The sequence below is a fragment of the Mus musculus genome, chromosome 11 (assembly GCF_000001635.26).
Source record: "Mus musculus strain C57BL/6J chromosome 11, GRCm38.p6 C57BL/6J".
NCBI classification, from domain to species: domain Eukaryota; kingdom Metazoa; phylum Chordata; class Mammalia; order Rodentia; family Muridae; genus Mus; species Mus musculus.
The window spans coordinates 68,947,401-68,975,202 of record NC_000077.6 but is presented as its reverse complement, the minus strand read 5'-3'; the positions used below and the strand labels follow the sequence as shown (position 1 = coordinate 68,975,202).

General features: G+C 48.8%; 3 protein-coding genes and 1 long non-coding RNA gene across 34 annotated transcripts in view; 2 read left to right on the top strand and 2 right to left on the bottom strand.

Annotated features, from left to right (window-relative positions):
- Positions 1–17: 17 nt before the first annotated feature.
- Positions 18–2,719, top strand: Rangrf (RAN guanine nucleotide release factor). Of its 4 annotated transcripts, none has more exons than NM_001285441.1 (5): positions 18–135; positions 1,646–1,762; positions 1,930–2,086; positions 2,175–2,260; positions 2,462–2,719. In NM_001285441.1, exons 1-5 carry the CDS (start codon positions 35–37, stop codon positions 2,580–2,582), a joined length of 582 nt encoding a protein of 193 aa, NP_001272370.1. In that variant the 5' UTR covers positions 18–34; the 3' UTR covers positions 2,583–2,719. The 4 variants fall into 4 exon arrangements, with proteins under 4 accessions (NP_001272370.1, NP_001272371.1, NP_001272372.1 ...); NM_001285442.1 differs by lacking the exon at positions 18–135 and adding an exon at positions 1,348–1,561 and having other exon boundaries at positions 1,930–2,065; NM_001285443.1 differs by lacking the exon at positions 18–135 and adding an exon at positions 1,348–1,561 and having other exon boundaries at positions 2,184–2,260.
- Positions 2,687–7,107, bottom strand: Slc25a35 (solute carrier family 25, member 35). 5 transcript variants are annotated; one of them, XM_006534275.4, is made up of 6 exons: positions 7,023–7,107; positions 6,166–6,450; positions 4,414–4,479; positions 3,867–4,019; positions 3,400–3,534; positions 2,687–3,253 (listed from the first exon to the last, which is right to left on the bottom strand). In XM_006534275.4, the coding sequence occupies exons 2-6, from the start codon at positions 6,313–6,315 to the stop codon at positions 3,080–3,082; spliced, it is 678 nt and encodes a 225-aa protein (XP_006534338.1). In that variant the 5' UTR covers positions 6,316–6,450; positions 7,023–7,107; the 3' UTR covers positions 2,687–3,079. The 5 variants fall into 5 exon arrangements, with proteins under 5 accessions (XP_006534338.1, XP_006534339.1, XP_006534336.1 ...); XM_006534276.3 differs by having other exon boundaries at positions 7,017–7,098; XM_006534273.3 differs by having other exon boundaries at positions 6,166–6,609; positions 7,023–7,098.
- A 5,603-nt stretch (positions 7,108–12,710) lies between these two features.
- Positions 12,711–18,216, bottom strand: Gm32273 (predicted gene, 32273). Of its 2 annotated transcripts, NR_168012.1 has the most exons (5): positions 18,165–18,216; positions 17,665–17,809; positions 17,399–17,572; positions 14,787–14,896; positions 12,711–12,917 (listed from the first exon to the last, which is right to left on the bottom strand). It is a non-coding gene; the product is annotated as a predicted gene, 32273 (long non-coding RNA). The 2 variants fall into 2 exon arrangements; NR_168013.1 differs by lacking the exon at positions 14,787–14,896 and having other exon boundaries at positions 17,399–17,809.
- A 52-nt stretch (positions 18,217–18,268) lies between these two features.
- The window catches only part of Arhgef15 (Rho guanine nucleotide exchange factor (GEF) 15), a 28,035-nt gene continuing 18,501 nt past the window's right edge, over positions 18,269–27,802 (top strand). For 21 of the 23 annotated variants that reach the window (XR_879714.3, XR_001780023.1, XR_388488.2 and 18 more), the window contains exons 1-11: positions 18,269–18,357; positions 20,130–20,785; positions 21,041–21,391; positions 21,662–21,716; positions 23,234–23,292; positions 23,373–23,584; positions 23,711–23,871; positions 24,051–24,203; positions 25,103–25,232; positions 27,363–27,437; positions 27,535–27,627. Coding sequence is in view for 18 of the 23 variants with exons in the window: in XM_011249112.1 (XP_011247414.1) it covers positions 20,179–20,785; positions 21,041–21,391; positions 21,662–21,716; positions 23,234–23,292; positions 23,373–23,584; positions 23,711–23,871; positions 24,051–24,203; positions 25,103–25,232; positions 27,363–27,437; positions 27,535–27,627 (1,896 nt within the window). In the remaining 5 variants the exon portion in view is untranslated. The remainder of the gene's footprint in view (positions 18,358–20,129; positions 20,786–21,040; positions 21,392–21,661; positions 21,717–23,233; positions 23,293–23,372; positions 23,585–23,710; positions 23,872–24,050; positions 24,204–25,102; positions 25,233–27,362; positions 27,438–27,534; positions 27,628–27,802) is intronic. The other 2 variants (NM_001364772.1, NM_177566.4) reach the window with 1 other exon arrangement.

The window sequence follows — 27,802 nt, the reverse complement described above, 5'->3', positions numbered from 1 at the left end:
TTTAGAGATGAGGAAAAGTTCAGAGAGAAGCCAGATGCCTACAGTAAGAAGGAGTCACCGCACGCCTTTAATCCCAGCACTCGGGAGGCAGAGGCAGGCAGAATTTCTGAATTCGACTCCAGCCTGGTCTACAGAGTGAGTTCCAGGATAGCCGGGGTGGGGGCACATACTGAGTACACTTAAGAGGCTAAGGTTCAGTTACGGGAGGGAGGGAGAGGGAGAAGGAGAGAGAGAATCTAATGGTAGAGGCCCCTGGGCTCAATCCCTAGCATTGCAAACAGTAAGTGGACAAGCAAAATCCTCCATCCTTAACCATCTTCACAACTCCCTGACTCCATCTGCCTGCCCTCCCCCTTGCATATTTGCATTTCCTAGAGTACACACTGTGCTAAGTTTCTACACCTATGTCCCGGCTAGAACATCTCTAGGATGCCCCCAAGAGCTCTGTAAATCAAACTTCAAGACGCAAAGCGAGTTCCACTGGTACTTTTACACCTTGGCGAGGTGGACTTTTGTATTGTCAGGCTCACGAAGGAAATGAGCTGCACTCTGAGGCACGTGACCCTTGCCTCCAATTCAGTAAATTATGAGGGTTCATTGGTCGAGGTGAGAATCAACCTCTTTGCCCGGTTCTCAGCTGGGTGTAAAATCCATGAGAGCATGGGTGGCCTCATGGACTCCAGGCATCTAGATTCATCCCGCAGTGCAGCAGTATACCACCAGGCCTATTATGTGCCAAACACTTTGCCAGGTGCAAGAGATCAAGGATGAATGGAGAAATTAACTGGGAGGATAAAAGTTGAACAAATACTTAAAAAGAACACTCTAAAAATCCGTAAAGGAAAAACAATAGTTTAATCTGTGCTTTGGCTCAGGTGTGGGAGAGAGCTTCCCCTTGCCCTCCCTAGGGGAAGATTTGAGGGGATTAGAACCGTAATCCTCGGGTTAGGTATCAAGGCTTGAGGTCTGAATCTTAACCTAGACCCACACCTGGGCCTGTTGTTTCCCCAAGTCCCAGCATTAGATCCTGGAGTTAGTGGTCTGGTTGTCGCTCCACTGGAGTCAAGTGGTCCCACAACCCGCCCTTTAACTGAACAACTGTCCTTAAGGGCGGTCTCAAGTGACCTTCTTAGAAGGTATAACTCCTTTACAATGAAGGAGCAAGTGGGCACGAGGGATTAACCCATCACTAGCATCACCAACCCTAAACTCAAGTACAACTGCAAAGCAGACCCCAGCGGTCCTGGGTCTTTCCAAAGAGCCGGGCTTCAGAGACTAGCCCCCAAGGATAGCCCCGCCCCCGAAGCGCGGGCGCCGATTGGTCAGCGTGCTCGCAGGGCGTGACCAGATCTTAAAGGTCCCATTGCTTAGTAGGACGGGAGGAGGTAGTGGGTGCTCCGGGAACACCAGGGGAAATGATGTCTCAAAGGCTCATGTAGGTTTCTTTAAAACCTCGCTAATGTCCAGACTCAAGTACTAGATCTATGGAGCCCAACAGAAACTGTCCACTGTTCGGAGGCGCCTTCTCCGCCATCCTCCCTACAGGGGCCATTGATGTGAGGTGAGAAAGCCAGCCTCCCCGGAGGCCGATCGGGTGGGTTATGGGAAAAAGCCAGAGACAAGAGGGTTCCCTGTCCCTCTCCAGTGACCTCCGACCGGTGCCAGACAACCAAGAAGTTTTCTGCCATCCTGTGACCGACCAGAGTCTGATCATAGAACTTCTGGAGCTGCAGGCCCACGTGCAGGGCGAAGCGGCTGCGCGGTGAGAAAGCTAGCCAACGGGAGGCCGGGAGCCGAGAAAGTGGGCGGGGTCTGTGGCTGGACGGTTATTCAGGACGAAAACTCCCAAGGGCAATAGCAGACCAGGCTCGAGGGTGGGGCTGGGTTATTCAGACATGCTCCTCCTTACCACTGTTCCTCCCATGCCAGGTACCATTTTGAGGACGTTGGCCGGGTGCAGGGGGCTAGGGCTGTGCACGTGCTATCTGTGCAGCCTCTCTGTTTGGAGAACTTATCCCTGAGAGGCTGCTGTCAGGATGCCTGGTCCCTTTCTGGCAAGCAGCAGGTAGCTAAAGAAAACCAGCAGGTGAGGGCTATGGCGAATGGGACGCCCTGGAGTCGGGGAGGGATAACTCCAGGTATCCTGGTAAGCATGCTGATTCTGATCCCTTTAGGTAGCAAAGGATGTCACACTGCATCAGGCCTTGCTGCGGCTGCCCCAGTATCAGACTGATCTTTTGCTCACCTTCAATCAGCCCCCGTAAGGACGAAAGAGCGGGTGGGAACCTCCCAATTGGGTCCCCACGACAATTAAGTTGGGTGGGTCAAATTCCTTCAAGGAAGCAGAAATAAGCCACAGGCTTTGGGGGAGGAGGGTCAGGTCTTCTGGGGGATAGGAAGTGTGATCTTGCAAACCTCAAGCCGGACCATTTTCCTTCTCCCTCTATTCCCTTACCCTAAGGTGTCACAGCAGGTCTCTTGGCCCTGAAAATCTGTCATGTCCACCTTGGAGCCTGAGTAACTTTGAACAGCTGGTAACTAGTTTGACTCTTCATGATCCCAACCTCTTTGGTCCCCAGTAAAGATCGTTGAGACACAACGTGCTACTGAGGACTCGGGGACCCAGTTCTGAGAGGGGGAGTTTCTTTCTGCTTCTTCCCTGGATGTAAACATAAGACACTTCCTCTGCAGAAATAAACTTGCTTTATGAAGAACATAATTTCTGTGCCTTCAAATCTAAGAGGACACCTGGGTCTCCCAGTTCCCTTTGGTCTTGGAAGGGGGGGGAGTTAAAGCTGTGTATAGGAGCAGGGAGTTGGGGGGAACCCAAGAATGGCAGTAGAAATATACTTTGGAGTGACTGATTCAACCCTGAGATGGGTATGAAATATATCGGGGGATTTGTGGAAAAATTTAAAGCAAGACCCACTCAGTGACTCAACCCTAGGAGAACAGAGGAGTGGGCGTGGCTGTCCCCCTTAGGGGCATTGAGAGGTCAATCTGTCAGCAGTCACTGTGATAGGAAGTAGAGGCAGAGGTGCCCAAAGAGTGTTGATCTGGAGTTACAAGAGAGTGATTGTTATTTAGCATATGTGTTGTAAAAGGAGCGCAGCTGATCCCAGAAGAAGAGGGAGAGAATAGTGTGGGGGCCGAGGCGAAAATAGGAGGCACCTATACCCTTGTACATGCCAAAAAAGCCCTCTGTCCGCGCTGTCTGCAGCAGAGCGTCCAAGATCCCCCGGTACATGAGGCCCTGGAGCACGTCAGAGAGGAAGGGAGAGCACAGGAGGTGCATGTCAGAGCCCGCCGGGGCCAGACACCTTTCCAGGCAGCATCTGAGGATCTGCTTGCCCACCCCCAGCTCTCCCTGTCAGCCTGGACCCTGCAGTACTTCCTTACCTTGCCTCGAGTATCAGTGGGTTGGTTATAAAGTCTTGTGCTGGCTACATCAAAGGGTGTCATTGCCACGACTATGGCGACACCACTCACCATGGCAGCGGCCAGAGCCACCTTCCAGCTCTGGGGAGGGAAGATCTATAAGAAAGATAAAGTTTGTTTGGTTTGTTTTTTTTTTTTTTTTTATCAACCACACAGTTGTTTAACTTTAGGGCAGGATGAGCACTGCCCTGGGAACACAACTGGTAATTCTGGGAGCTTCCATACCATCAGAGATAACACAGTGATAACTGAAGGAGTGTCCAGAGGGCTCAGGTACCCCTTCTGTTAGGAGATGATGGCAGCATCCTAAGGGATCACTGATCCTCGAGTCCTCCTATAGCTCCCTCACTTTTGAACCAGGGCCCACCTCCCTTTTTCCACCCTTGTTTCCCATTCCAGGGATGGCCCCACCCGTTCCCAGGAAGTACCTCCCACTGGCTCAAGAGGTCCTTGATAGATGAGAAGGTGCACAGCTGGGTAGAGGAGCCGATGACAACTCTGGGCAGGCCGCCCACGGCCCCACGCCACAACCCCACTAGACCATGTTTCTGGCCAATCTCGGTTAGTGCCTGAAACATGCCCTGGGGGGGAAGACCATGTGGTTGAGGTTCAGTCACCCCAGCATCAGCGACTGCCTCCTGCTAAAGCTGACAAGTGCTATGCACCTGTTGTCCAGACAGCAAGTCCAGTGTAGGGGCCCTCAGGTGTCTGCTGATACTCACCAACCCAGAGTTCAGGCTGGAGGTATGGAATGGAGGACCTCAGCAGGTCAAGAGAACGGGGCAGGATAAACAGGTGCAGGAGAGTTGAGGCACAAGGGATATGAGGGTGAGGACGGGCTCTAGGGTCTGACCGAGCGGGGCTTGATGGGGTCGGGCAAAGCAGTGGCTAGATGGAGCTGCCAGCTATAGGCAGAAAGTTAGGGAAAAATGGGGGGAGATGGTCGGGTGCTCCAGTGGTTTGGGGAACCCTCACCTGATGCTTATACTGGTGCCCTACAGCAATTTCAGAGGCTGCCTGTGCCTGTAGGTGTGTCTTCACCTGGAGACAAGAAAGTATCACAGCCTGTGTCCCAGGGGTCACTTTCCCACCATGGAGACCAAAACACCCAAAGCCCTCACTCACACTTCCTCTAGGGTATTAAGCAATGAATATATTCTTTTAATCTGGTAATTACTGTTTTTCCCACTTAACAAATTGGTCATGAGGCTCTGTCCCTTGGCTGCAGTCCCAGGGGACGGATCTCTTAGGCCTGCAAGATGCCCCGCCCCCTTCACATCCTACTTCCCTTGGGGCTGGGGGTGGGGAGTGGAGATCGGAGAATGGTAATATTTCCTAAGACTTCATGTTAGGAAAGTTCTGGATGCCTTGCCTCTTATGCCAGCTCCCATTCCAGATCAGATCTCCAGCTGCCACCTCCACCAGCCTCCCTGTCAAGACTACCCTAAGGGCACAAATTCAGCTGATTTTTGAAGATGCCTTTGTCCTCAAATCTCATACACTAGGAGTGAGACCAAGTTGGCGCTCCTGTAAGATCATCTCCTTGGCTCACTAAGCCTGGCCTAGTCCCAGTAACGAACAGCTGTGTGACCTTGAGCAGGACACCAACCCTCTCTGGATCCAGGCTTCCAGCCCTTCACCATCTGATAACTCACAGGAGCAAGTTGTGAGAGTGTGTACAATTCTGTGATGCCCGGGACTTTCCTGACCTACACTTCGTGACGCCTGTTTCTCAGATTCCTCATCCTTCTACACAAAGTCAGCCCCAGGAATAAGACAGTAAAAGCTGCACTGGGCATGGTGGCACATATTGGTAATCAGAGCATCTGGGTGGCACAGGCAAGGAGGAGCAAGAGCTTCACGCCAGCTTGGGTTCCTAGTGAGTTTCCCATTAGCCTGGGTCATATAGCCAGGCTCTGCCTGTATCAAGGGAAAAGAGGGAAAGAGAGAGGGGAGAGAAAGGAGAGAGAGGAGAGAGAGGAAAGAGAGGAGAGAGAGGAGAGGGGGAGAGGGGAGAGAGAGAGAGGAGAGAGAGAGAGAGGAGAGGAGAGGAGAGGAGAGGAGAGGAGAGGAGAGGAGAGGAGAGGAGAGGAGAGGAGAGGAGAGGAGAAGAGAAGAGAAGAGAAGAGAAGAGAAGAGAAGAGAAGAGAAGAGAAGAGAAGAGAAGAGAGGAATATTGTCAGATGCCCACCATCTGCCGGGATCTATATGAACCCTTCATATGTACATCTCATGTGTCTCCTTCAGTCCTCTCAGCAACTTCACAAGAGTCTATAATTATTCCTGTCTTATCAACATGGCAACAATGAGTGCTAGGAAGTGTGATTCAAAGTTCAGTTGAATGCATACCGCTAGGATGCATACCTGTTAACTGAAGCACTGAGAAGACTCAGGGTGGACTGTAGTTAGAAGCCAGGCTGGGCTACAAGAGCAAGTGTTGATACTACAATATAGGGAGACCCTGCCTCAACAAACAAATGACACCCCAACTCAAAGGAGTTCTCCTTACGCTAAGTCTGTAATCTTCATCAACACATTGCAGAGTCTGTTGGGTGTCTGTGTATAAGGCAGATCAGAAGGCCTTGAAGCTTGCCAGCATTTTCCTGTGCCATTTTCTGCTTATGGGGCACAGCACCCTGTCACCAATGCCTTTGTAAAGGGCAGGCTCCCACCCTCTGCCAAAAGTCTTTTCTGAAAGCCCCAGACCAGACAGACCCCTCTTCTTACCATGTAGATTGGGCTTCCCAGATATGCTCCCATGACCCCAGCAAGGGCCCCAGCTGCGGCGCTGCGGACAGGACTGTGGGTGCCTTCATTAGTGTGCAGGTAACCCCGAGACTCTGCCAGCCCGTAGGTGCCCAGTCGGATGCCATTCATCAAGAACTGGTACAAGAGCGCAGGGCCCAGGCCCTTCTGCAGGGCAGCTAGGCCATCCACCTTGCCAATGGTGAAGAAGGCGTGGAAGACGTTTCGGTAGTGGCGCTGGTAGGTGCCTGGGGCCTGCAGTTCTCCCTGCAATTGCATTCTGGTCTTCACAACCTCCAAGGGATTGGTGAACACACAGGCTCCACAGGCTGCTACACCACTCATTAAGAAGTCCATGGTAAAGGTAGAAACAGCTTCAGAAAGCAGGGATGGATATGAACAACACCTGGCTCTTTGAAGCCCAGGCTGCAACAGGTAGAAATTTAAGAGAGCTAAATTGTCTGGGTCAAATGTCAAGAAGTCAAGTGAGGTTAGAGGGAGTTTGGGGATCAGAAGGTAGCAAAAGGAAAGAAAGAGGAGTGTAGTAGGGTATGGCAACAAGGCCCTGTTGACAAGGGAACTGAGATCAGGGAGGAGCAGAAGTTAGAAGCTGGCAGGTGGGAATGCCTAGGATGGGGGTACCAGAGCGTATCTTAGGAAAACGGAGTTACGAAATGGTAGCTGGAGAAGCAGGAAAAAGAAAAGCAACAACAGAAAAAGAATCAGAGGGAAAAGCCGAAGGTGGCTCGACAACAGCGAGAGGAGGGTTGTGAAAGAAGTTAGGATTCCGGCTAAGAATAAGCGTGGCAAAGTAGCTGCGGGAGCTAGAGCACCTTTACCCGAGGTAGTCTGCAGAGGCCGGGCGGCCACTCTCGGGTCCTTGGAACGCAGCGCCAATGGGGACTCTCCAAGAGCTGCAGCCGAGCGCCTCAGCCAATCAGCGAAGAGCCGGCTCAGCAGCCAATGGGAGGCGCTGCCATCGGCCGGGCCCTCGGCCTCAACTAAAACGGGTTGGGTTAACTCTCCTCGCCCCGGCTCCCAGGCCTGGCATTGGGAGGGTGCCGGAGGCGGGGAGATGTTTTTGGTTTTTGTTTTTGTTAATCACTGTCCAGGAACTGGGGTGGGCCGGGATGCAGAGGCTGAGCGCGGAGGGTTGGGCAGCGACTCCTGTGGGTGGCGGGCTCTCTGCGATCGTCCTCAATCCCAGGTCATCTCTGTTTGGGGTTTGCCTGACCGCAGACACGCCCAGCGCTGTTCGGATGCCAGGATAGTCCGGAAACTGCAGTCCCGCCCGCCGGGGCGATGGTACACACCTGCTGGACAGCACCCATCCCCTAAGGCCGAGTAAACTGTAGGGTCTAGTACCAGGGTGTGGCCAGCTGCGGGCGCCCAGGGAGGGAGGCCTGAAGGCCAGCCAGGGGAAAAAAAAAAAAAAAAACAAAACCTTGATCTTATTAAGCTCTTGATCGTCACAATGACCTAGAGGAGGCCGGGCAGGTCAAGACAAGGATTTCCATCTCCTCCTCAGCGAGGCTTAGGTTACAGAAACAGACTTGTTTCTTGTCCTTGCTTCATTCGTATGAATAATTATGAAAGAGCCCGGGGGGGGGGGAGGCTGGAAAAGAGCTTAAAGAGAAAGCTTGGAGAAAGAAGGTAGGAGTTTAGGTGGCGTCATTTGGGCGGCAGGAAGAAGCAGAGGGCTCACCTGAGTCAACTACCCTGCTTAGCGCTGAATTCCGGTTTATATTTTCCTTCCTACTATATAGATGACCGTGGGCAAGTTTCTTATCTTCTCAGGAACCCCTTGTAAAATGAGATAATATCTGTGGGACATACTCCAAAGGAGAGGTTGCCCTTGTGTTACACGCTCAGTAATTTACTGGGAAGTCTGGAGTTGACAGAACTCTTCCCACTTCCCCGAGGTCCCCGCAGCTTTCTTTGGTGACGTTCAGGTCAGGTTGAGCATCTTCTGATGGCTTTTCAAGTTGTCCCTATTCAGCCTCATTCTACTTTGTTCCTCAAACATACCTATTTTTAGGAATACCTCAAAAACATTCCTATTGTTCTTAGCTAGTGGTTAATTTCCCTACTTCACGATACTGGAAACTCTAGAAGCTTGGGGGTGGGAGAGAGGCAGATCTGAGTCTTAGGTTGTTTGCCAGACAACTTTGCTGTGTGTAGCCTTTAGGAGCCTCAAACTCAAAATCCTCCTGCCTCAGCATGTGGAGTGCTGAAGATTTCCAGCCTGCTGCCCTACTGGGTGACACCACACTTGGCTTCACACCCTGAGCTTAAAGCCTAGGGTTCTCAAAAGTATGGTGGCTATAGCAGCAGTAGTGCCTGAGAACTTAGAAATACATCCAGTCTCACTGGAAACTCCCTGAACCAGAAGAACTCTGCAGGTGGACCCCCACATTCTTTCACTAAGTCCCCCTGGGTGCTTAACATTCAGCATTACTGGGTGACACTTTCTGTCTTTAATACCAGATGCCCAAGAGATTGACAGATTTTAAGGTTTTTTTTGTTTGTTTATTTGTTTGTTTTGGTTTTTTTTTAAGTAATTTTTATTCTTTCTCAAGGCAGAGTTTCTCTGTGTAGCCCTGGCTGTCTTGGAACTCACTCTGTAGACCAGGCTCACCTCAAACTCACAGAAATCTGCCTGCCTCTGTCTCCCAAGTGCTGGGATTAAAGGCAGCAAATAAGAGCAAGTGGCTGATCTTTCACAGGACCCAGTTTTGTTGCTTTGTTTTGAGACAGGGTTCCTCTGTGTAGCCCTGGCTGTACTGGAACTCACCCTGAAGACTAGGCTGGCCTCGAACTCAGAGATTCACCTGCTTCTGCATCCTGAGTGCTGATATTAAAGGCATGAGTTATTCTACCCCCCCACACACACTCCCACCCCTTCAGAGAATCTAATTTCATTTTCAGCAACCACAAAGCAACTGACAAATTACTAGTGATATTTGGTGCCCCCTTCTGGCCTCTACAGATACTGCATGCACATGTATACATACATAGACAGGAATAAATATTTTAAAAATCTTTTTTAAAAAACAAAATACCCGTCTCAAAAAACCTAAATAAATAAATAAATAAATAGAGTAAAATAAAAATAAAACAAAAAATGGGGGACAGCTATTTATCCCCTCCGTGAAAACAGAACACATACATGGAAGTCTTTTGTAGTGGATGTTTGTTCCCACTAATACATAATTTACACATTAATTTATATTACTGATATCCCTATGGACTCATGGATATTTGTTTTATATTTTGAGTTACAGTCCATCATATTTTATTTTATTGCTCAATTCGTGATACATTTGTCTTTTAGAGCTTGCGTGTATGTATATATATGTATGTCCATCTCACTTATTATTTATTTTTATTGTTATTTTGCGATAGAGTCTCATATAGCCCAGACTGGACTAGAACTTAAAAGTCTTTTGCCAGGCTGAGGAGATGGCTCAGCAGTTAAGAGCACTGACTGCTCCTCTGAAGTTCAAATCCCAGGAACCACATGGTGGTGGCTCACAACCATCCGTAATGAGAACTGACGCCCCCTTCTACATTGTCTGAAGACAGCTACAGTGTACTCACATATAATAAATAAATCTTTAAAAAAATTCTTTTGCCATCTGAGTACTGGGATTGCAAGCATAGACTACCATACCTGGCTTAGATAACCATCTTTGATTTAGAAATATGTTCTTAATTTTCATTTTTTATTATTGTTTTACTCTCAAGGCAGAGTCTCTTATAGCTCTGGTTTCCTGGAACTTGTTATGTAGACCAGACTGGTCTTGAACTCACAGAGATCCATGTGTCTTGCCTTGTGATTGCTGGGATTAAAGGCCAGCCTAGTGTTACCATGTACAACTAAATTCTTAACTTTTGTGGTTAGACCATTTTTGTTTGTTTGCTCTTGAGACAGTATAACTATACAGTCAAGGCTACTCTTGAGCTGGAGAGCCTCCTGTTTCAGCTTCCACAGTATCACAGTTGTCTGATAATTAATTTCTTTTTATCAGTTAAATAACATCCCATCTGTTGAAGTCCAGCAATGTGTTTATTATCTATTCATATGTGGAAAGATATCTTGGTTGCTGCTTCCAGTTTTATATGATTATGAATAAGACATACTATGAAATTAAGGTCCTGGCCGGAACCTAGGACCTCACATATGCTACCACTAAGGTCTATCCCCAGCACCAAGACATTTCTTTTCATATTGGTTGGATTGCATGGTCTGGCTCTCCTCACCCTGTAAACCAGGCTGGCTTCAGACTCAAAGAGCTCCACCTGAGTGCTGGATTAAAGGCATGCTTTATTTACACACTCGGCATTAAAAAAATGATATATTCACTTGGGAGGCAGAGACAGGCGGATTTCTGAGTTCGAGGTCAGCCTGGTCTACAAAGTGAGTTCCAGGACAGCCAAGACTATACAGAGAAACCCTGTCTCAAAAAAAAAAAAAAAAAAAAAAAAGATATATCTATATATGACGTGGAAACTTCTGGTTTGTTTGGAAAGTCAGTTATGTCAAATGATGTTTTGCTGGGGCACACAAAGAATGTCTTGCTAAAGCAAACACATGAAAGAATGTTTTCTTGAAGCAGACACAGGTGAAAGGATGTTTGGATGTAGCAGCCACGTAAAAGGACACGTGGTGGAAGAGTATAAATGTGACCCCACAGACAGTGGGAGACGAGCGCTGAGCTCTGGTTGGTTTGCGCTGCCTCGCTAGTCTTAGCTAATGATAGGCACGTATTGGTTCACCTTACGTAGCATTATCGAGCTCAACTTGTGGTAAAGACGAGAGAAACTCGCCAGAGAACTGCTTGTGTTCCTGCCAGCAGCTTGCTGTTTCCGTGGCCCAGCCACAGGCCGGTTGGCAAGCCTTTCTGTTTCTTCCAGATTGAAGTTCAGCTTCTGGTTCAGATGTGGTATCTGCCTTGCCTAGAGGATTGGTCTGCAGCTGCTCAAGGAGACCGAGCTCATCCCCAAAGAACTATGGCTAAACATCCCCCATATCCTAGTAACCTTTCTATTCCACTACCCCTGGTGGGTGGTAGGTAAGAGGAGAGACTGAATGCTTATTAAAGTAGATTGCAAAAAAAAAATTATGTCAATGTGTGTGTATACAATTTGGGGGAAAACTTTTTGTTTTGTTTAACTGCTGGAGATGGAACCCATGGCCTTGTGCATACTAGGCAAGCACCAATCTATTGAGCTACACTCTTAACCTGTAAGTCTAGAACTTCTATTAAGGCAGCATAATGGTCACAGGTCATTAACCTTATAGCCTTAGGAAGAACACAAATGCCTATGCCAGCAGAACTTTTCTTCTTTGGAAAGGGACACAGTGGTCACCAGGGGACATCCCTGCTTTATCCTTCCTCCTGGGAGATAAAGTAGACAACCACAGGAAGTAAAGGCTTGACCCTCACTGAAGCAGCTCCTGGAAGACCTTCCAGGCAAAAGCAGAAGGAAGAGAGAAAACAGCTATCAGCATTCCCACTGTTTGTGGGCTAGGTAGTCCGGCCAGGTCATACCATGCTTTGCTTTGTAAGAAACTGCTAGCTGGCATGATGGTATGTGCTTGTAATCTCGGCACTTTGGAAGCTGAGGCAGGAGAATCTGCAGTTCAAGGACAGCCGAGGCCTACATAGTGAGACTGAGAAGAGTTGGTGTGTAGACCTGTGGCAGAACACTAGCGTGTGTAAGACACTGTCAGCAGATCCGATGCCTGCTTTCATAACCTTGGTCCGTGCATGCACTGGATACCAACCCGTCTCCTTTCTGTGACCACATGTCTCAGAAGAAACAGATTAAAGGGAAAAGATGCATTCGGCTTCATGGTTCAAGCGACAGGACAGATCCATTGTGACAGCAAGGCTGGTCCCCTGTATCCACCCTCTCAAGAGGCAGACAGAAACGGGTGTTAATGCTCAACTGGCTTTCTTCATTTAAAAAATTCAGTCCAGAATCCCAGCCCATAGAGTAAAGCTATCTACATTCAGGGTGGGCGTGTCCTCCAAAAAAAATCTAACCTCCCTGGAAAACACTCTCACAGATGCAAACAGAACCAAACAGTATGGTTCCTGGGTAATTTTAAATCTACTCAAGGTGACATTGAAGACTATCACAGGTTCACCCTCTTCACCCTGACAGCAAACACCAGCCTTTTTTTTTTTTTCTTTTTTGGACAAGGTTTCTCTACAGAGCCCTGGTTGCCCTGGAATTTACAATGTAGACCAGGCTGGCCTTGAATTCAAAGAGATCCGCCTTCCTGTGCCTCCAGAGTGCATCTTCATGCCTGGCCAAATACATTACTTTTAAAGCATAACCTTTCACCTCTGGCCCCTGAAGCCTCATGTTATCTTTTAAAACATCTTAATAATAATGTTATCTGTTGTGTCGGGCCAGCAGATCACAGCCTGGGTTCTAGCCTGGAAAGGCATTTTGGAAACCTGGAAGAGAAGAAGGGCTAGGCGGGCAAGAAAAGGATGCAGCTAAGACAGACATTCTGATCAAAGCTCAATTTTACTATTCTGCATGCAGTTATGAAGCAGGGGAAGGGGGCCCGATTCACGCCAAATAATCTTGGAATCCAGTAGCAGGGTGACCACGTGATGGCTTCGGAACAGGAAAGCGGCAGGCTCCAGCAGTGGGCGTGGCAGAACGATTGAGCGGCAAGCTCCATCCAGGTGTAAACAGTGGAACCATTAAGGCTGGGGGAGGGGAGGCTACAGTTATCTATATTATTTCTGTGTGTGTGAGTGCGCACACTCAGGGGCAGATACGTGCCACAGCATGCATGTATGCATGTGGAGGTCAGAGGACAACTTTGTGCAGTTGTTTCTGTTTTTTTTGTTTGTTTGTTTGTTCGTTTTATTTTTTGGGACAGGGTTTCTCAGTATAGCCCTGGCTGTCCTGGAACTCACTCTGTAGACCAGGCTGGTCTCGAACTTAGAAATCCACCTGCCTCTGCCTCCCAAGTGCTGGGATTAAAGGCATGCACCACCATGCCTGGCTGGTTATTGTTATTTTTATTCACTATGCATATATGTGTTTTACCTTCATGTCTCTGTTTATACTACATGTATGGCAGGTGGCCGGAAGAGGCATTGGATTTCCTGGAACTGGAGGTTCAAGGAGTTTGTAAGCCACCATGTGGGTGCTAGGAACTGAACCTGGATCCCTTCCAAGAGTAGCAAATGCTCTTAACCACTGAGTCATCTTTCCAGTCCAATCATACTGTCGTGATGATTGTAAGAGGAGTACTTTAGAAGAGCTGGAGAGGGAGCATAAAGGTCTCTGGATGCCAGTGGGAAAGCCTCCGTACCACAGCTTGGGAGACACAGGGCTGCCTACATCTCTGCCTGATGGGAGCTTGGGAGACACAGGGCTGCCTACATCTCTGCCTGATGGGAGCTTGGGAGACACAGGGCTGCCTACATCTCTGCCAGGATGGGTTCTTTTTGCCTGCCAGAGCCACACCTGAAACACTTAGACTCTGGTGGCAGTTTGGCAGTATCTTCCTGCCTCAGTTTCCTCATGTTACTTGTTTTGTTTTTTCTTTTGAGACAGGATTGCTTTGTACAGCCTGTGGCTGTAGCTCTGTAGACCAGGCTGGCCTCAAACTCACAGAGATCTGCCTGCCTCTGCTTCCTTCATGCTGGGATTAAAGGCTTGCGCTATCACTGCCTGGCAAAATTTACTTTTGTTTTATGTGCATTGGTGTTTTATCTGCATGTTTATCTGTGTGAGGGTGCCAGATCCACCCAAACTGGATCAGTTTTGAGTTGCCATGTAGATGCTAGGAATTGAACCCCAAGCCGGGAGTGGTGGCACACGCCTTTAATCCCAGCACTCGGGAGGCAGAGGCAGGTGGATTTCTGAGTTCGAGGCCAGCCTGGTCTACAAAGTGAGTTCCAGGACAGCCAGGGCTATAGAGAAACCCTGTCTCGAAAAACCACAAAAAAAAAAAAAAAAAGGAATTGAACCCCAGTCCTTTGGAAGAGCAGCCGGGTGCTCTTTATCAATTGCTGAATCAACTCTCCAGCCCAAAATGTTACTTTGTAAGCAGCAAAACTAAACAATAAGACAAAACAAAAAACTCACCCCAATAAACACACAAACAAAAAAACTAAAATAACAACAAGACCTCCTAACATTCCAGTCAAAACAAAGAGCACATGACTAGTTTGACTACAAATGTGTCTAGTTTTCTTGCTGGAGTCTCCAATAGTCTTAGGGGAAAATATTTTTTTTTCTCCTTAAAGGTCTAGAGATGGGGGCTGGGTGAGTGGTTGGCTCTAGGGTGAGGTGTACTGGGAAACTAATGGGATCAATACAAACTACAGATACTCTGTGAAGAACAAGATAAGAGAAGGAGAATCGTTTTGGTTTAGATCCTCAGATGGCAGGCAGCTGTCTGGCAGTGGTGAGTGTCAGTAGTGGTTATATAGTTAGAACCCAGCATTTGAGAGGCTTGGGTAGGAGAACTGTGGGAGCTCGGGAGTTCAGGACCAGACTTGGCAACCTAAAGAGACTCTTCTCTCAAAACAAAACAAAAGCCACATGGTAGTGGTGCATACCTTTAATCCCAAGACTCAGGAGGCAGAGGCAGTGGCATGACTGAGTTTAAGGCCAGTTTGTCAAACAGCATAAGTTCCAGGACAGTCAGGGCTGCACACTGAAAGCCAGTCTGGAAAAACCAAACCAAACCAAACCAAACATTAAGCTTCTGTTGAGCACCTACTATATGCTTGACACCATTTCAGGACTTTTGGGATACATTACATTGTTAAATAAGACAGATAAATATCTACAGGGCTACTTCCTACTATAAAGAGAAAAGTCACAGCACATAAATTCAGCATATGCGATGGTACACCTATGATTGCTATGGAAGGAAGATGTTGGGGCTGAGAGATGAATCCAGAGTGAGGTGCTTGCTAGACAAGAGCAAGGACCTGAGTTTAGATTAATGCAAGGGCTGCTCCTGGCTCTTAGGGGGCAGAGACCTCTCAGGTAAATGGGCTAGCTGGACTCATTTAGTTGTCAAGCTTCGGTTTGAGTGAGAGACCTCATATCAATATACATAATTTAGAGACCAATGAAGACAGACAGCTCACATCAACCTCTGGCTTCTACACACAGGTGCACCCATGTGCATCTGAATTCATGGAAACTCACGCACGTGCAAACACATAAAAGTATACATTTTACACACACACAGGAAGTTTGATAATATGGTATGATATAGTGCATTGCAATTTATTTTTTTCTTTCCTTTAAGACTTCAATTTTTAATTTATTATTATTATTGTGTTTATGAAGGGGCATGTGCCACAGCGTACACATATCGAGGTCAGAGGACAATGTGTTTTGGTTTGTTTGTTTTTGTGAGACAGGGTTCCTCTGTGTGGCCCTGGCTGCCCTGAAATTTACTCTGTACACCAAGATTGGCCTCAAACTCAGAGACCCACCTGCCTCTGTCACTCTATTTTGTCTCATGTGCACATGAGTGCACCTGTGTGTAGAAGCCAGAGGTTGACATTGGCTGTCTGTCTTCATTGTTCTCTGCCTTATGTATATTGATACAAGGTCTCTCACTCAAACCGAAGCTTGAAGACTAAATGAGTCCAGCTAGCCCGCCCGGCTTGTATGTTTGTTTTAAGGCAAGAGTCTGGCTTTGTAGCTTAGGAAGGATGCCCTGGAACTCACAATCCCCCTGCCTCCTACTTACACTTCTCAAGCACTGGGATGGTGGCCTGTAATAGAAAGAGGAAAGCCCCAGTCTGTAAATTCAGCATGTGGGATGGAACATGGATGATCACGAGGGAGAAAGGGATGCTGGGGCTGAGAGATGACTCAAAGTACAGCGCTTGCTGGACAAGTAGGAGGATCTTGTACCAGCCATCTTTCTTTTTACCCCTTTATTTATTTCCTTCTTACTTACCTCTCCCCTTGTTATTTATTTGTTTGTTTGTTTGTTTATTATAGACAGAGTCTCTGGCTATCCTGGGATTTGCTCTGTACACCAGGCTAGCCTCAAACTCACAGAGATCCACCTGCCTCTGCCTCTGCCTCTGCCTCTGCCTCTGCCTCTGCCTCTGCCTCTGCCTCCACCTCCCAAGTGCTGGGATTCAAGGTGTGTGCCACCATGCCTGGCACCTGATTTTATTTTATTTATTTATTTATTTATTTATTTATTTTGGTTTTCCGAGACAGGGTTTCTCTGTGTAGCCCTGGCTATCCTGGAACTCACTTTGTAGACCAGGCTGACCTCGAACTCAGAAATCTGCCTGCCTCTGCCTCCCGAGTGCTGGGATTAAAGGCATATGTCACCACGCCCGGCTTCTGATTTTATTTCTAACAATATAAAATTATTTGGGTGTATGCATATGTGCGTGCTTGCTCTCTATGGCTATGTGCATGTGAGCACTGAGGCTCATGGAAGCCAGGGGTGTTCGATTCCCCAGGAGCTGGAGAGACAGGCAGTGGTAAGCCACCCAATGTGGGTGCTGAGAACTGAACTTGAGTCCTCTGGAATAGCAGCAGTGCTTTCATCTGCTGAGCCATCTCTCAGTCCTTCCTTCCTTCCTCTTGATTATCTCCAGTTATGTGCCTCTGTGTGTGTGTGTATGTGTGCTATGCATGTTGGTGCCCTTGGAGGCTAGAAAAGGCTGTCTGTGGGAAGTCTGTTTGGATGTGTTCCTAAATGTTGAGCCTTCTCTGTAGCCCCCTTAGTTTCCTTTCTTTCACTCTGCAGCACTCAGATGGAACTCGGAGCCTCATAAACCACTTTAATGGGCTACTGCTAGCTCACACCTCCAGCCTGGATTTCCTTTCCTTTCCATTTTTTTCTTTTTTTCTTCTTTCTTTCTTTCTTTTTTTTTTTTTTTTTTTTTTTTTTTTTGAGACAAGACCTGACCAGGTAGCCCAGTGGATTGAAATTTTAGAGTAGCCAGAACAGACCTCTTTGAGAGGGTTCCTTCCAGCTGCCCAGAGAACATGAAGAAATGCTTCAGGGAGATTTCTGGGAAGATTTTCAGGCATTAGGAGAACTCCAAAAATCCTAAGGTAGGAATAGGCCTGAAGGGAGAAGCTGGGAAATAGGGCAGATTGTGTGGTCCCTTAGAAAGACTAGGTTTTTTGGCTTTCTGCAAGAAGGGGTTTAAACCATCTTTCAATACAAGCTTACCTGATTTTTCTTCCCAGTGTCTTGATGTGTGCCCACGGAGTAACATCTGACAGGAACTTGCCCCTGCAACCCCCACCAGTCTCCCTCCCTCCTTTCTCCCCCAGCATTGACTTCCAGGACATTCGCTGTGGGAGCTTCCCAGTGCAACACTGAGAGCTGGGGCCTCCCGAGGAACTGGGAACACAGAATAGTGAGCAGCAAGTCACTCTACAGATCCAGGGGATCCCCTTCCCCACCACCCTCAACACTCACAACCCTGGTCTGACACAATGGCTGGGTGGGGCCAAGGCACTGGCTTCCTCTGCGGAGATGGAAATCTGGGCCTTCAGTTCCCGCCTCAGAGACGCAGGAACAGTTATCTGGAGAGTTTGGGCGGCATTTGGTGCTCCGAAGGGACAGGGGAAAGATTTGCTGAAAACAAAAAAACGACCTCAAACCATAGAGGTAAATTCCTGGTGGGGTGGGGTGGGGCCTCTGCAGATGTGGGGGAGGGTGGAGAAGAGAGGATCCCTCAGTGCAAAGTGTGGTTGGCTCACACCAAGGTTGGAAGATGGGGACGTAGACAGTTGTGCAAGCCAGACATCCCTTAGCTAAGAGGGAGGCATGAAGATGGTCATGCCGTTCTGCCAGCCCAGCTTGCCCAGGGCTGCCCACCCTCATTTGAACACCCTCCCACACACACACCCGCACCGTCACACACACACACCCCTCCCGCCACGCAGCAGTACAGGTGAGGGTGCATCGGAAACTAGCCTCCTCTGCATACCTGCGTGCCAGTCTTCTCTAACCTCCAACATCTTGGATGCCGGATTCCTCACATCCTCTAGGCCCGGTGTGCGCATGTGGAGCCTGGTGTGGCTGGGGGTGGTGGTGTCCGGTTGGGAGGAGGATCGGATTCCTGTTTCCTGCCCCTACTCACTCAGCTCTCGGAGGTGACTGGGAGTGGAGGGAACTGGAGGGTAAGTGCTTGGGGTCCCCCGACTCTCTGGGCTCATTCTGGAGTGGGTAAGGAAGTAACATGCGGTACCCGGTATGGGGAAGGGTGGGTTCCCTGAAGGTGCAGAGACTGGGGAACAGGAGGCCAAGCTTGGGTAACCACACTGACTGGTTGGTTTATTGGCACCATGCAGGGGCCACTGAGTGAGCTGCAATCTAAGGGGTTCCTGATAGCCATCTTTTCTCAACTTAACCTGGGACTGGAAGGCTATGATTTCTGACTGCCATAGGGAATTTAGAGGCTCTCTTGTGTCCCAGCTCTTCTCCCCATCCTCCTGATCCTCAAGAGGTAGAGTAGCACAGGTCCCACCGTCCCTGGGCTGCTGGTTCTGTGCCTCAGCCTGAACTTGTAGCCACCTCCCTGGCATTAGACAGGACCCAGAGTCAAACTGGAGCCTCTTTCTATGACCAGACCCAGGTGTGGCAGGAATAAGAGGATGGGAAGCAGAAGAGACCAGGCTGGGGCCTCCTGGTCTCCTGGGGTCAGAGGCTCCAGGAATCTTCAGGGCAGGAAAAGGAGACTAAAAATAATCCGGAAAGGGAGAGTCCGGAGAGAGGAACTGGGAAATGGGAGGGGGGAGGAGAGGCAGCCAGAGTAGGGAAACAGTGATGCATCCCTCAGCTCCTGCACCACACACACACACACACACACACACACACACACACACTCACTCACTCACACACACACTCACACATACACACACTCACAATACACACTCACACACACATATACTCACACACACATACATACCACACACACACTCACACCACACACTCACACACACATACACACCACACACTCTCACACACACACTCACACATACACCACACGCACACACACAAACACACACACTCACATATACACACACTCACACATACACACCACACAACACTGTCACACACACACTCACACATACACCACACACTCACACACACCACACACCACACAAACACACACACATACACACCACACACACACACTCACACATACACACCACACACACACTCTCTCTCACACACACATACACACCACACACACTCTCTCTCTCTCACACACATACACACCACACACACCACACACACTCTCTCACACACACACCGCACACACCACACACACACACACACAGTGCTCGAACCACATATTTCTTGATGTGTCTGTGACCAGCCACGACTGACTCCACTCTTCCACAACACAGCTTCCCAGGGCACACTCAACTCTCACTCATCCAGCCCTGGTTAACAGCGCACACCCGCTTACATAAACTCCTACACACAGCAACTACACCAGCAAGGTGATTTCTCCTCATTGAATCTTGCTACCCCTGCCTCCCCATCCTCCCCAACGGCCTGTCCCTACCTCCCCCCCCCCCCCCCCCCCCGTCCTCTTGGCTTGACTGTGGCAGCAAAAATCCTAGAGAAGCTGGACATTGTGATACAGCTCCAGAGGACGGAGGCAGGAGGAACAGAAGTTTTGAGGCCAGTCCGGGATGCTGAATGAGAGATGCTGTCTTTAAAAAGGAAAAGCTGCCCAGGAAGGTCCAGGGGCAGAATGAGGAGGGGTGAGGGGTGAAGAGAGAAGACAGTAGAGATGAGAAGGGAGGGAAATGTATCAGCCTTCTCTCCTGACTTAAAAACAAAAACAAAACAAACAAAACAAAAAAACGTGGCTTCAGACAGCCTCAGTCTCTCCACCCAGGGGACAATAAGGGGCACTTTCTCTTTCCACCCTCCTCAGGGGATGACTTCCGCAGAACACCCCACTCCTTGGAAACACTCAGAAGACGATGTCTGCACAGTCTCTTCCTGCAGCAACGCCCCCTACCTTGAAGCCCCCTCGGATCATCCGCCCCCGACCCCCATCTCGGCATAGGGCTCCACACTCCCCGGGGCCTCTCCACAATGGCTCCTCTCCGAAAGCACTTCCTCAAATATCCAATGATGCATCGGCCTCAGTGTGCACCTCCATCTTCTGGGAGCCCCCCACGGCTTCCCTGAAGCCCCCTGCTCTTCTGCCTCCCTCAGTTTCTAGAACCAGCCTGGACTCTCAGACTTCCCCTGACTCACCTTCCAGCACACCGAGTCCCAGCCCAGTGTCCCGGCGCTCCATCTCCCCAGAACCAGCTCCCTGCTCTCCGGTGCCCCCACCCAAGCCCTCTGGGTCTTCCCGAACACCTCTGCCCTCGGGCCCTACGCCTCTCCAGGATGGCTCTGCTTCGGCCCCTGGCACGGTTCGTAGACTGGCCGGCAAGTTTGAATGGGGAGCTGAAGGCAAAGCCCAGTCCTCAGACTCCCTGGAACGGTGTTCCCAAGGGAGCACGGAAGTGAATGGGGAGAAAGAGACTCCCGAAGCCGCCCTTTCTGGGAATGGGTCCCAGGAGAACGGCACTCCCGGTAAGCATACGCACCCGGTGCAGCGGGGTGACCTCAACATAGCTTTGTTTTCAATGCTTAAAGACTTTAAAGGGCTAACATTTCTTCTAGTGTAGATTTTATGTATGAGAAATCTATTTTCTGTGTTTCTTAGAGTTTGCAGATAGTCGGGGCGCAGGAGATCTATAGATACCCGGGTTTGGTCCTTGATGTGGGACGAGGCAGGAATGAGCCAGGCCCCAAGAACTTCCTGCTTAGGCAATCCCTTCTTCACAGATGCTGCCCTGGCCTGCCCTCCATGCTGCCCCTGTGTCTGCCATGTAGCAAAGCCTGGCCTGGAGCTCCGGTGGGTGCCTGTGGGGAGTTCTGAGGACATCCTCAGGATCCCCTGCCGGGCATCCCCACTCCGAGCCTCCCGCTCCCGCATCAATCCTCCAGTCATCAGTCACCCTCCAGTTGTGCTCACGTCCTATCGCTCCACTGCCGAGCGCAAACTCCTACCTCCCCTCAAGCCCCCCAAGCCAACTAAAGTCAGACAGGATATCAGCACCTCTGAGGAGCTTCCACAGCCAGATCTGAAACTGCCTTCAGAAGATGGGATCCAAACTGCTACAAAGGCCTGGGAAGGTGGGGAGATGGGGCGGAGCCTGGAGTGGTAGGATCTCTGGGCTTTGGGAACACCGGGGTGGGGTGGGATGTGGGGTGGGGGATGTGGAGGAGGGTGGGATGTGAGGGGTGGGGATGGGGCTGAGTGGTCAGCTACACCCCTATCGCGCCCTGGACTCTTCCTTTTTCTATCCTCTGTGGCTCTGGAGTTACGGGAGTGGTATTCTCAGTGCCAGTCTTCACTAGGGCTGGGGCTCAGTGTCTGGAGGTCACTCTGGCTTCTCTCTGCAGGGGACAGACCTGAAGGAGCTCCTCTGAATGCTCCCCCTGTAGCCTTGGAGGGAAGGTACCGAACTCCCCACCTTTGCTCTCCCTTCTTGCCTCACCATGCTCTCACCTAAGGGCAGACTAACTTTCCGAGTTTGGATGAATACTACCTTATTCAGGTAGAAGGGGAAGAGCCGGGGCTCCAGACACAAGGAGCCCAGGTTTCTAATCTGACCTCTGTTCCTTATTAGTTATGCAACCTTAAATGGATTCTTTTCCTGGGTCTCAGAATCTTTCTCTAAGAAGTAGGGATAAGCACACTCTGTTCTATCGGGTTATCAAGGCATAGTAACCCAATATCGGGTTATGAAGGCACTCAGCAGATTGAGGCAGGAAAATTAGGAGTTGAGGCCAGCCTGGGATCTGTATCACAGTTCATATTCAAAACAACAGCAACAACAGACCAAAAACAAACAAAAGCAACAAACAAACAAACAAACAAAAGAAACAAAAGGCAGGGCCAGGTTCTGCTTAAATTTTCTTATTGTGAGTTTATATTTAAAATGTTTTAAAGATCTATTTCTATTTATTTATTTATCTATTTATTTTATTGTGTTTTTGTTTGTTTGTTTTCAGACACAGGGTTTCTCTGTGGCCCTTGATGTTCTAGACCTTGCTTTGTAGAACAGGCTGGCTTCAAATTCATATAGATCTTCCTGCCTCTGCTTCCCTAGTGCTGGGATGAAAGGCATACAGCACCATGCCTGAATAAAATTTATTTTTAAATATGTGTGAGTGTGCGCTCATGGTGCAGGTCCTCCCCACCCCACCCCCACACCATAGGCTGAGTTATGAACAAGTGTGAGCTACCTGATGTGGGTGCTGGGAACCAAACTCGAATCCTCTGCGATAGTCCATTCTCTTAACCACCGAGCCATTTCTCAAGTCCTCTATTAAAATTATTGTTGGCCGGGCGGTGGTGGCGCACGTCTTTAATCCCAGCACTTGGGAGGCAGAGGCAGGTGGATTTCTAAGTTCGAGGCCAGCTTGGTCTACAAAGTGAGTGCCAGGACAGCCAGGACTATACAGAGAAACCCTGTCTTGAAAAAAAAAAAAAAATGTTGGCAAAACCATTTGGCAACCATGGCCATCCATTGTTTTCCGGACTTGCTAATCACCCTAGATTTTTTTTTAAATCAGAAGTAATAATCTAAGTATGCTCATTTGTTAGAAAATATTTACTACAGCAGCCTGTAGCTTGAGTGAATGGCTGGCAACCAGGAAAGAGGAGACAGGGAGCCACAGGTGCCAGTTTGACCATAGGGAGTTATACCAAGCCACACAGATCTTCCAGCCTGTGCTGCTGTGAGAGAGGGCTGGGGGGAGGGACGTGGAAGCATCTACTGCATAGTAGTTGATACAGCAGGAATGCTTGAGGACCTGATTTGTCAAGGGCCTCCCCCTCCAACCGGCACAAACATCTGGAATTTGATCTGGGGAACTGTCAGGATCCCTCCACACATTGTGCATCTCTCTCGTCTGGTATCCTGTGAATTAACACGTGGACCTCACATGTATTCCTTTCTTTCTCCTCAGGGAGGAGGAAGGATTGGATGGGCTGAAGGGGCTGCAGTGGGAACTGCCCCTGCAGGACGGTAGGTCTTTACTGGGACAGGCAGGAGGGACCGGTTCCGGGGGCCCTGGACTTCCCTGATGTTCTCTGTCTACCTTCCAGAACCTTTATACCAGACTTACCGAGCAGCTGTGCTGTCAGAGGAGCTGTGGGGTGTGGGTGAGGATGGGGGTCCCTCTCCAGCTAATCCTGGAGAAGCTCCCACCTTCTCCAGGCTCCCTGGACCTCGAAACACTCTGTGGCAGGAGCTCCCGGCTGTGAGAGGCAGTGGCCTCTTAGAGAGTCTAAGCCCCCAGGAGCGGCGCATGCAGGAGGTGGGTACCCCCGGGTGGAACTGAGAAGGGTGGGATAGGGGATAGGGAAGGTACGTGACCAGAGTCTTGGGGTGGTTGTGAGGTGGCTGCCCTCTCGACTGACTGTGGCCCTGCTCTCCTGTCTAGAGCCTGTTTGAGGTGGTGACATCAGAGGCCTCCTACCTGCGATCCCTGAGGCTGCTGACCGACACCTTCGTCCTGAGCCAGGCTCTCCGGGACACACTCACGCCTCGGGATCATCATACGCTGTTCTCCAACGTGCAGCGAGTCCAGAGCGTCAGTGAGCGGTCAGTGGGGCCCCATCTTCCCAGGACTCTGGGCCTTGGGCTGATGAGCATCCCCTCTGGCTTTCCCCCTCTTCTGGATCTTTCCTTTCACTGACCCAGTTAATGCTTAGCACTCCCCTGAAAGACTAGGAAAACCAGACTTTCAGTACGTCTATTAATCGCTCCGTCTATACTTTCAGGTTTCTAGGAACACTGCTGTCTCGTGTTCGTTCCTCCCCACACATCACTGACCTGTGTGATGTGGTGCATGCCCATGCAGTTGGTCCTTTCTTCGTGTATGTGGATTATGTTCGGAACCAGCAGTATCAGGAGGAGACCTATAGCCGCCTTATGTGAGTATAATGGCTTCCTCCTTTCTCCCTGGGAATGTGTTCCAAAGCCACCGGTGGATATGGCGGCTAGTACCGAGCTATATATATATATATGTATATATATATATGTATGTGTATATGCATATGTATATGTATACATATATGTGAAAACAATTTATAAATTAGGCCCAGTAATAGATTAATAATAACTAATGATGAAATAGAAATATTAGAGCAATATAATGTAATAAAATTATCCACATCACTAGTCTCCTAACTTTGTGGACATTAGTAAGTAAAATAAGAATTTCCTGGACATAGCTTGGCGATACCGCCAAGAGTCAATTTGATGAGTAGGATATATATAGCACTACTAAGTGATTAAGGGGTGGGTGGTGTATATACATGAGTACACTGGACAAAGGGATTGATTATTAGTGTTCCAGATAAGACATCTTAAGATGGGGCATCTTGAGGTTTTGTCGTTGCTAATCAGAAAAGCATTTGAAATATATGAACTGTTTGTCTCTGGAACATTCCATTTAAAGATGTTGAGTAATTGAAGTTATGAAAGCAAGCCTTTAATCCCAGCATTTGGGAGGCAGAAGCAGGCAGATTTCTGAGTTTGAGGCCAGCCTGGTCTACAGAGTGAGTTTTAGGACAGTCAGGGCTACACACACACACACACACACACACACACACACACACACACAAAGAAAGAAAAACAGAAAAAAAAACCCTATGAAAATGTATGAATTTTTTGTTTCTGGAACATTCCATTAAAGTTGCTAGATAATTGAAATTATGAGAGGATAAGGGGTTTCTGTATCCCAGAGTTGGAGGAACTCCTGAAATCATGTTAAGGCTGAGGCCGGAGCTGGCTGGGGGCCATTCCCTAAGCATCTGGGCTTTCTTTGCAGGGATACAAACGTGCGCTTCTCCGCAGAGCTGCGAAGGCTGCAGAGCCTCCCCAAATGTGAGCGGCTCCCGCTGCCATCTTTCCTGCTGCTGCCCTTCCAGCGCATCACCCGGCTGCGGATGCTGTTGCAGGTACTGACTCAGCCTCCTGCCTGTCCCATCCCACCAAGCCTGCTGTGGAAACGCTACAGAGTGTCTGGTGTAGTTATCACCATTTCCTACCCCACCAGGGCCACAGAAGTCCTCGTGGGGCAACAGCTCCCAGACAGTCCTCAGCTCCCTCATTGCCTCGGGGGACAGACTGGTGTAGAGAAGGACTCCAGACTTTTCCACTCACCTCTAACTAGTTGAGATATCCAAAGGAACAAACAGTGGTTTGGGGGAGGACTGAAAAAAACAAACCTTAGCTATTCCAGCGTTTGTGAACTTTAAAGGGCCATGGTAAATATGCAGATTTATAGTGTATCTATCCAGTTCTATTTTTTATGGTGGCTGTAGAGTAGGCTGAGAGCTGCAGACAGCTTGCCTAGCCTGTACAAAGGTAGGCCTTGGATACAGTGTAACTGACTAAAACAGTAAGTGAAAAAGTTCCTCAGTGGGATAATACTGAGGAAAAAAAAATGGGGGTTTTGAGAAACACTGTTTTGTTTGTTTCTTTCATTTTTCCAGACAGGGTTTCTTTGTGTAGCCTTGGCTGTCCTGGACCTAGCGCTGTAGTTGAGGCTGACCTCAAACTCAGAGACCCATCTGCCCCTGAGATCCAGAGAGCTGGGAATTTTTTCTTTCCTTAGACGAGGTCTCGTTATGTGGTTTTGGATGGCATGCTCTGCATTCCAAGCCGGCCTGGCACCACAGAGATGTGCTTGCCTGTGCCCCTAGAGTGCTGGGATCAAAGGTGTGTACCTCCACACCTGGCAGTATTGGAATCTTAATGTGAAGAGGCTCCAACTCGATGCTGGAAACATCTTTGTTTTGAGATAGTTGGCGTTGGTGTTTGTCTTGTTTTGTTGTTGTTGTTGTTGTTGTTGTTGTTTAGAATTCAACACACAGCTCAGGCTGGCCTCAAACTTGCAGTCTTCTGCTCCAGTCTCTTGAGTGTTGGGATAACAGGTGTGTACATATTATTGTTTATTTAGTTAGTAGGTTAGTTTTTCCAGATAAAGTTTCTCTGTGTATCTGGCATCTAACTCACAGAGATCATCCACTTGCCTCTGCCTCCCAAGTAGAAGGATCAAAGGCTTGTGCGCCACCACTGCCTGGCTTTAAGATGTATTTTATTTTATGTATATGAGTACACTGTCGCTGTCTTTAGACACACCAGAAGAGGGCATCAGATCCCATTACAGATGGTTGTGAGCCACCATGTGGTTGCTGGGAATTGAACTCAGGACTTCTGGAAGAGCAGTCAGTGCTCTTAACCACTGAGCCATCTCTCTAGCCCCCTTATTTATTTTTTTAAAATTTAATTCTTTTTTTGTAGGAGGATTGAACTGATGCCTCACTCATGCTAAACAAGTCTCTGCACTGAGCTGTGAAACCAGTTGCCTTGAGTTTTATTCAGCCTTGTCCGGCATTCATGTAGACAGCATACTAACTATAATACCATACTAACTCAGTGATTGCTGAGTGTGCAGTTAGAGACCCCCTTCTAAATGTGCCACACCTCTATAACCCCCGTGACAAATGTGCAAGGGCAGGAACCATCATTTACAAGACCTTATAAGGGAAGAAACAGAGGTGCAGTTTGAATAACTTGGCGTAGTTCATGTAAAAATAATGGATGGAGCCAGGTGTGATGGTACGTCCTGTAATTCCAGCATTCCAGAGGCTGGGCAGAAGGATTCAGACCTAAAAGCCAGCCAGGGCTGCTTAGCAAAAAAAAAAAAAAAAAAAAAAAAAAAAAAGAAAAGAATAAAATAAAATAATTAAAAAGATAGAAATGTAGGTATTTCTAACTGTCTGGCTCTATTGTTAGGCTAGTAATTATTAAAACCCACCACCACCACCACCATCTATGTGGTGTGCCAAGAACTATACTAAATCCTCCTTATAAATCACTTTGATTCCTTCTAATGTTAACATGCTAAGTAGATATCAGCTCCATCTTATAAATGGAGAAACCTAGGCTCTGAGCACTAACCTGATTTGCTCAGGCTCTGGCAGCTGGTAAGTAGGTCTTAATAGATCTCAACCCTAAACGGAACACCTAGCAAAGCTGGGCTGGGCGCTGAGGATCTCAGTTCCCTTCCTCTTTGTTTCCAGAATATCCTAAGCCAGACAGAAGAGGGGTCCAGTCGTCAGGAGAACGCCCAGAAGGCTCTGGGTGCTGTGAGCAAGGTGGGCAGGAGGGAAGCTGCGGAGGGAAGAGGTGCCAAGTGACAGAGGGGAATGGGAGGGAATATGCTGCGATGGGTGACTGGATGCTTCTCACCAGATCATTGAGCGCTGCAGCGCTGAGGTGGGGCGCATGAAGCAGACGGAAGAGCTGATACGGCTCACCCAAAGGTTGCGCTTCCACAAAGTCAAGGTTAGTCCAGCCCAGACTCTCCATTTAGCCTTTACTCACCATGCTACCCTGAGGCTAGAGCATCTCTCTCTCTCTCTCTCTCTCTCTCTCTCTCTCTCTCTCTCTCTCCCTCCCTCCCTCCCTCCCTCCCTCCCTCCCTCTCTCTCTCTCTCTCTCTCTCTTTTTTTTCTTTCTC

What these genes read in the sequence shown, in the direction of transcription:
- Rangrf (NM_001285441.1), top strand. Translation starts at nt 35, where the DNA reads ATGCCTACAGTAAGAAGGAGTCACCGCACGCCTTTAATCCCAGCACTC. An exon ending in ACTCCAGCCTGGTCTACAGA is followed by an intron (nt 136 to 1,645) that starts GTGAGTTCCAGG and finishes GTCCCTCTCCAG; the next exon opens with TGACCTCCGACCGGTGCCAG. An exon ending in CAGGGCGAAGCGGCTGCGCG is followed by an intron (nt 1,763 to 1,929) that starts GTGAGAAAGCTA and finishes CTCCCATGCCAG; the next exon opens with GTACCATTTTGAGGACGTTG.
- Slc25a35 (XM_006534273.3), bottom strand. Translation starts at nt 6,540, where the DNA reads ATGGACTTCTTAATGAGTGGTGTAGCAGCCTGTGGAGCCTGTGTGTTC. An exon ending in TGGGAAGCCCAATCTACATG is followed by an intron (nt 4,480 to 6,165) that starts GTAAGAAGAGGG and finishes TCTTGTCTCCAG; the next exon opens with GTGAAGACACACCTACAGGC. An exon ending in CCACTGATACTCGAGGCAAG is followed by an intron (nt 3,254 to 3,399) that starts GTAAGGAAGTAC and finishes GACGTGCTCCAG; the next exon opens with GGCCTCATGTACCGGGGGAT.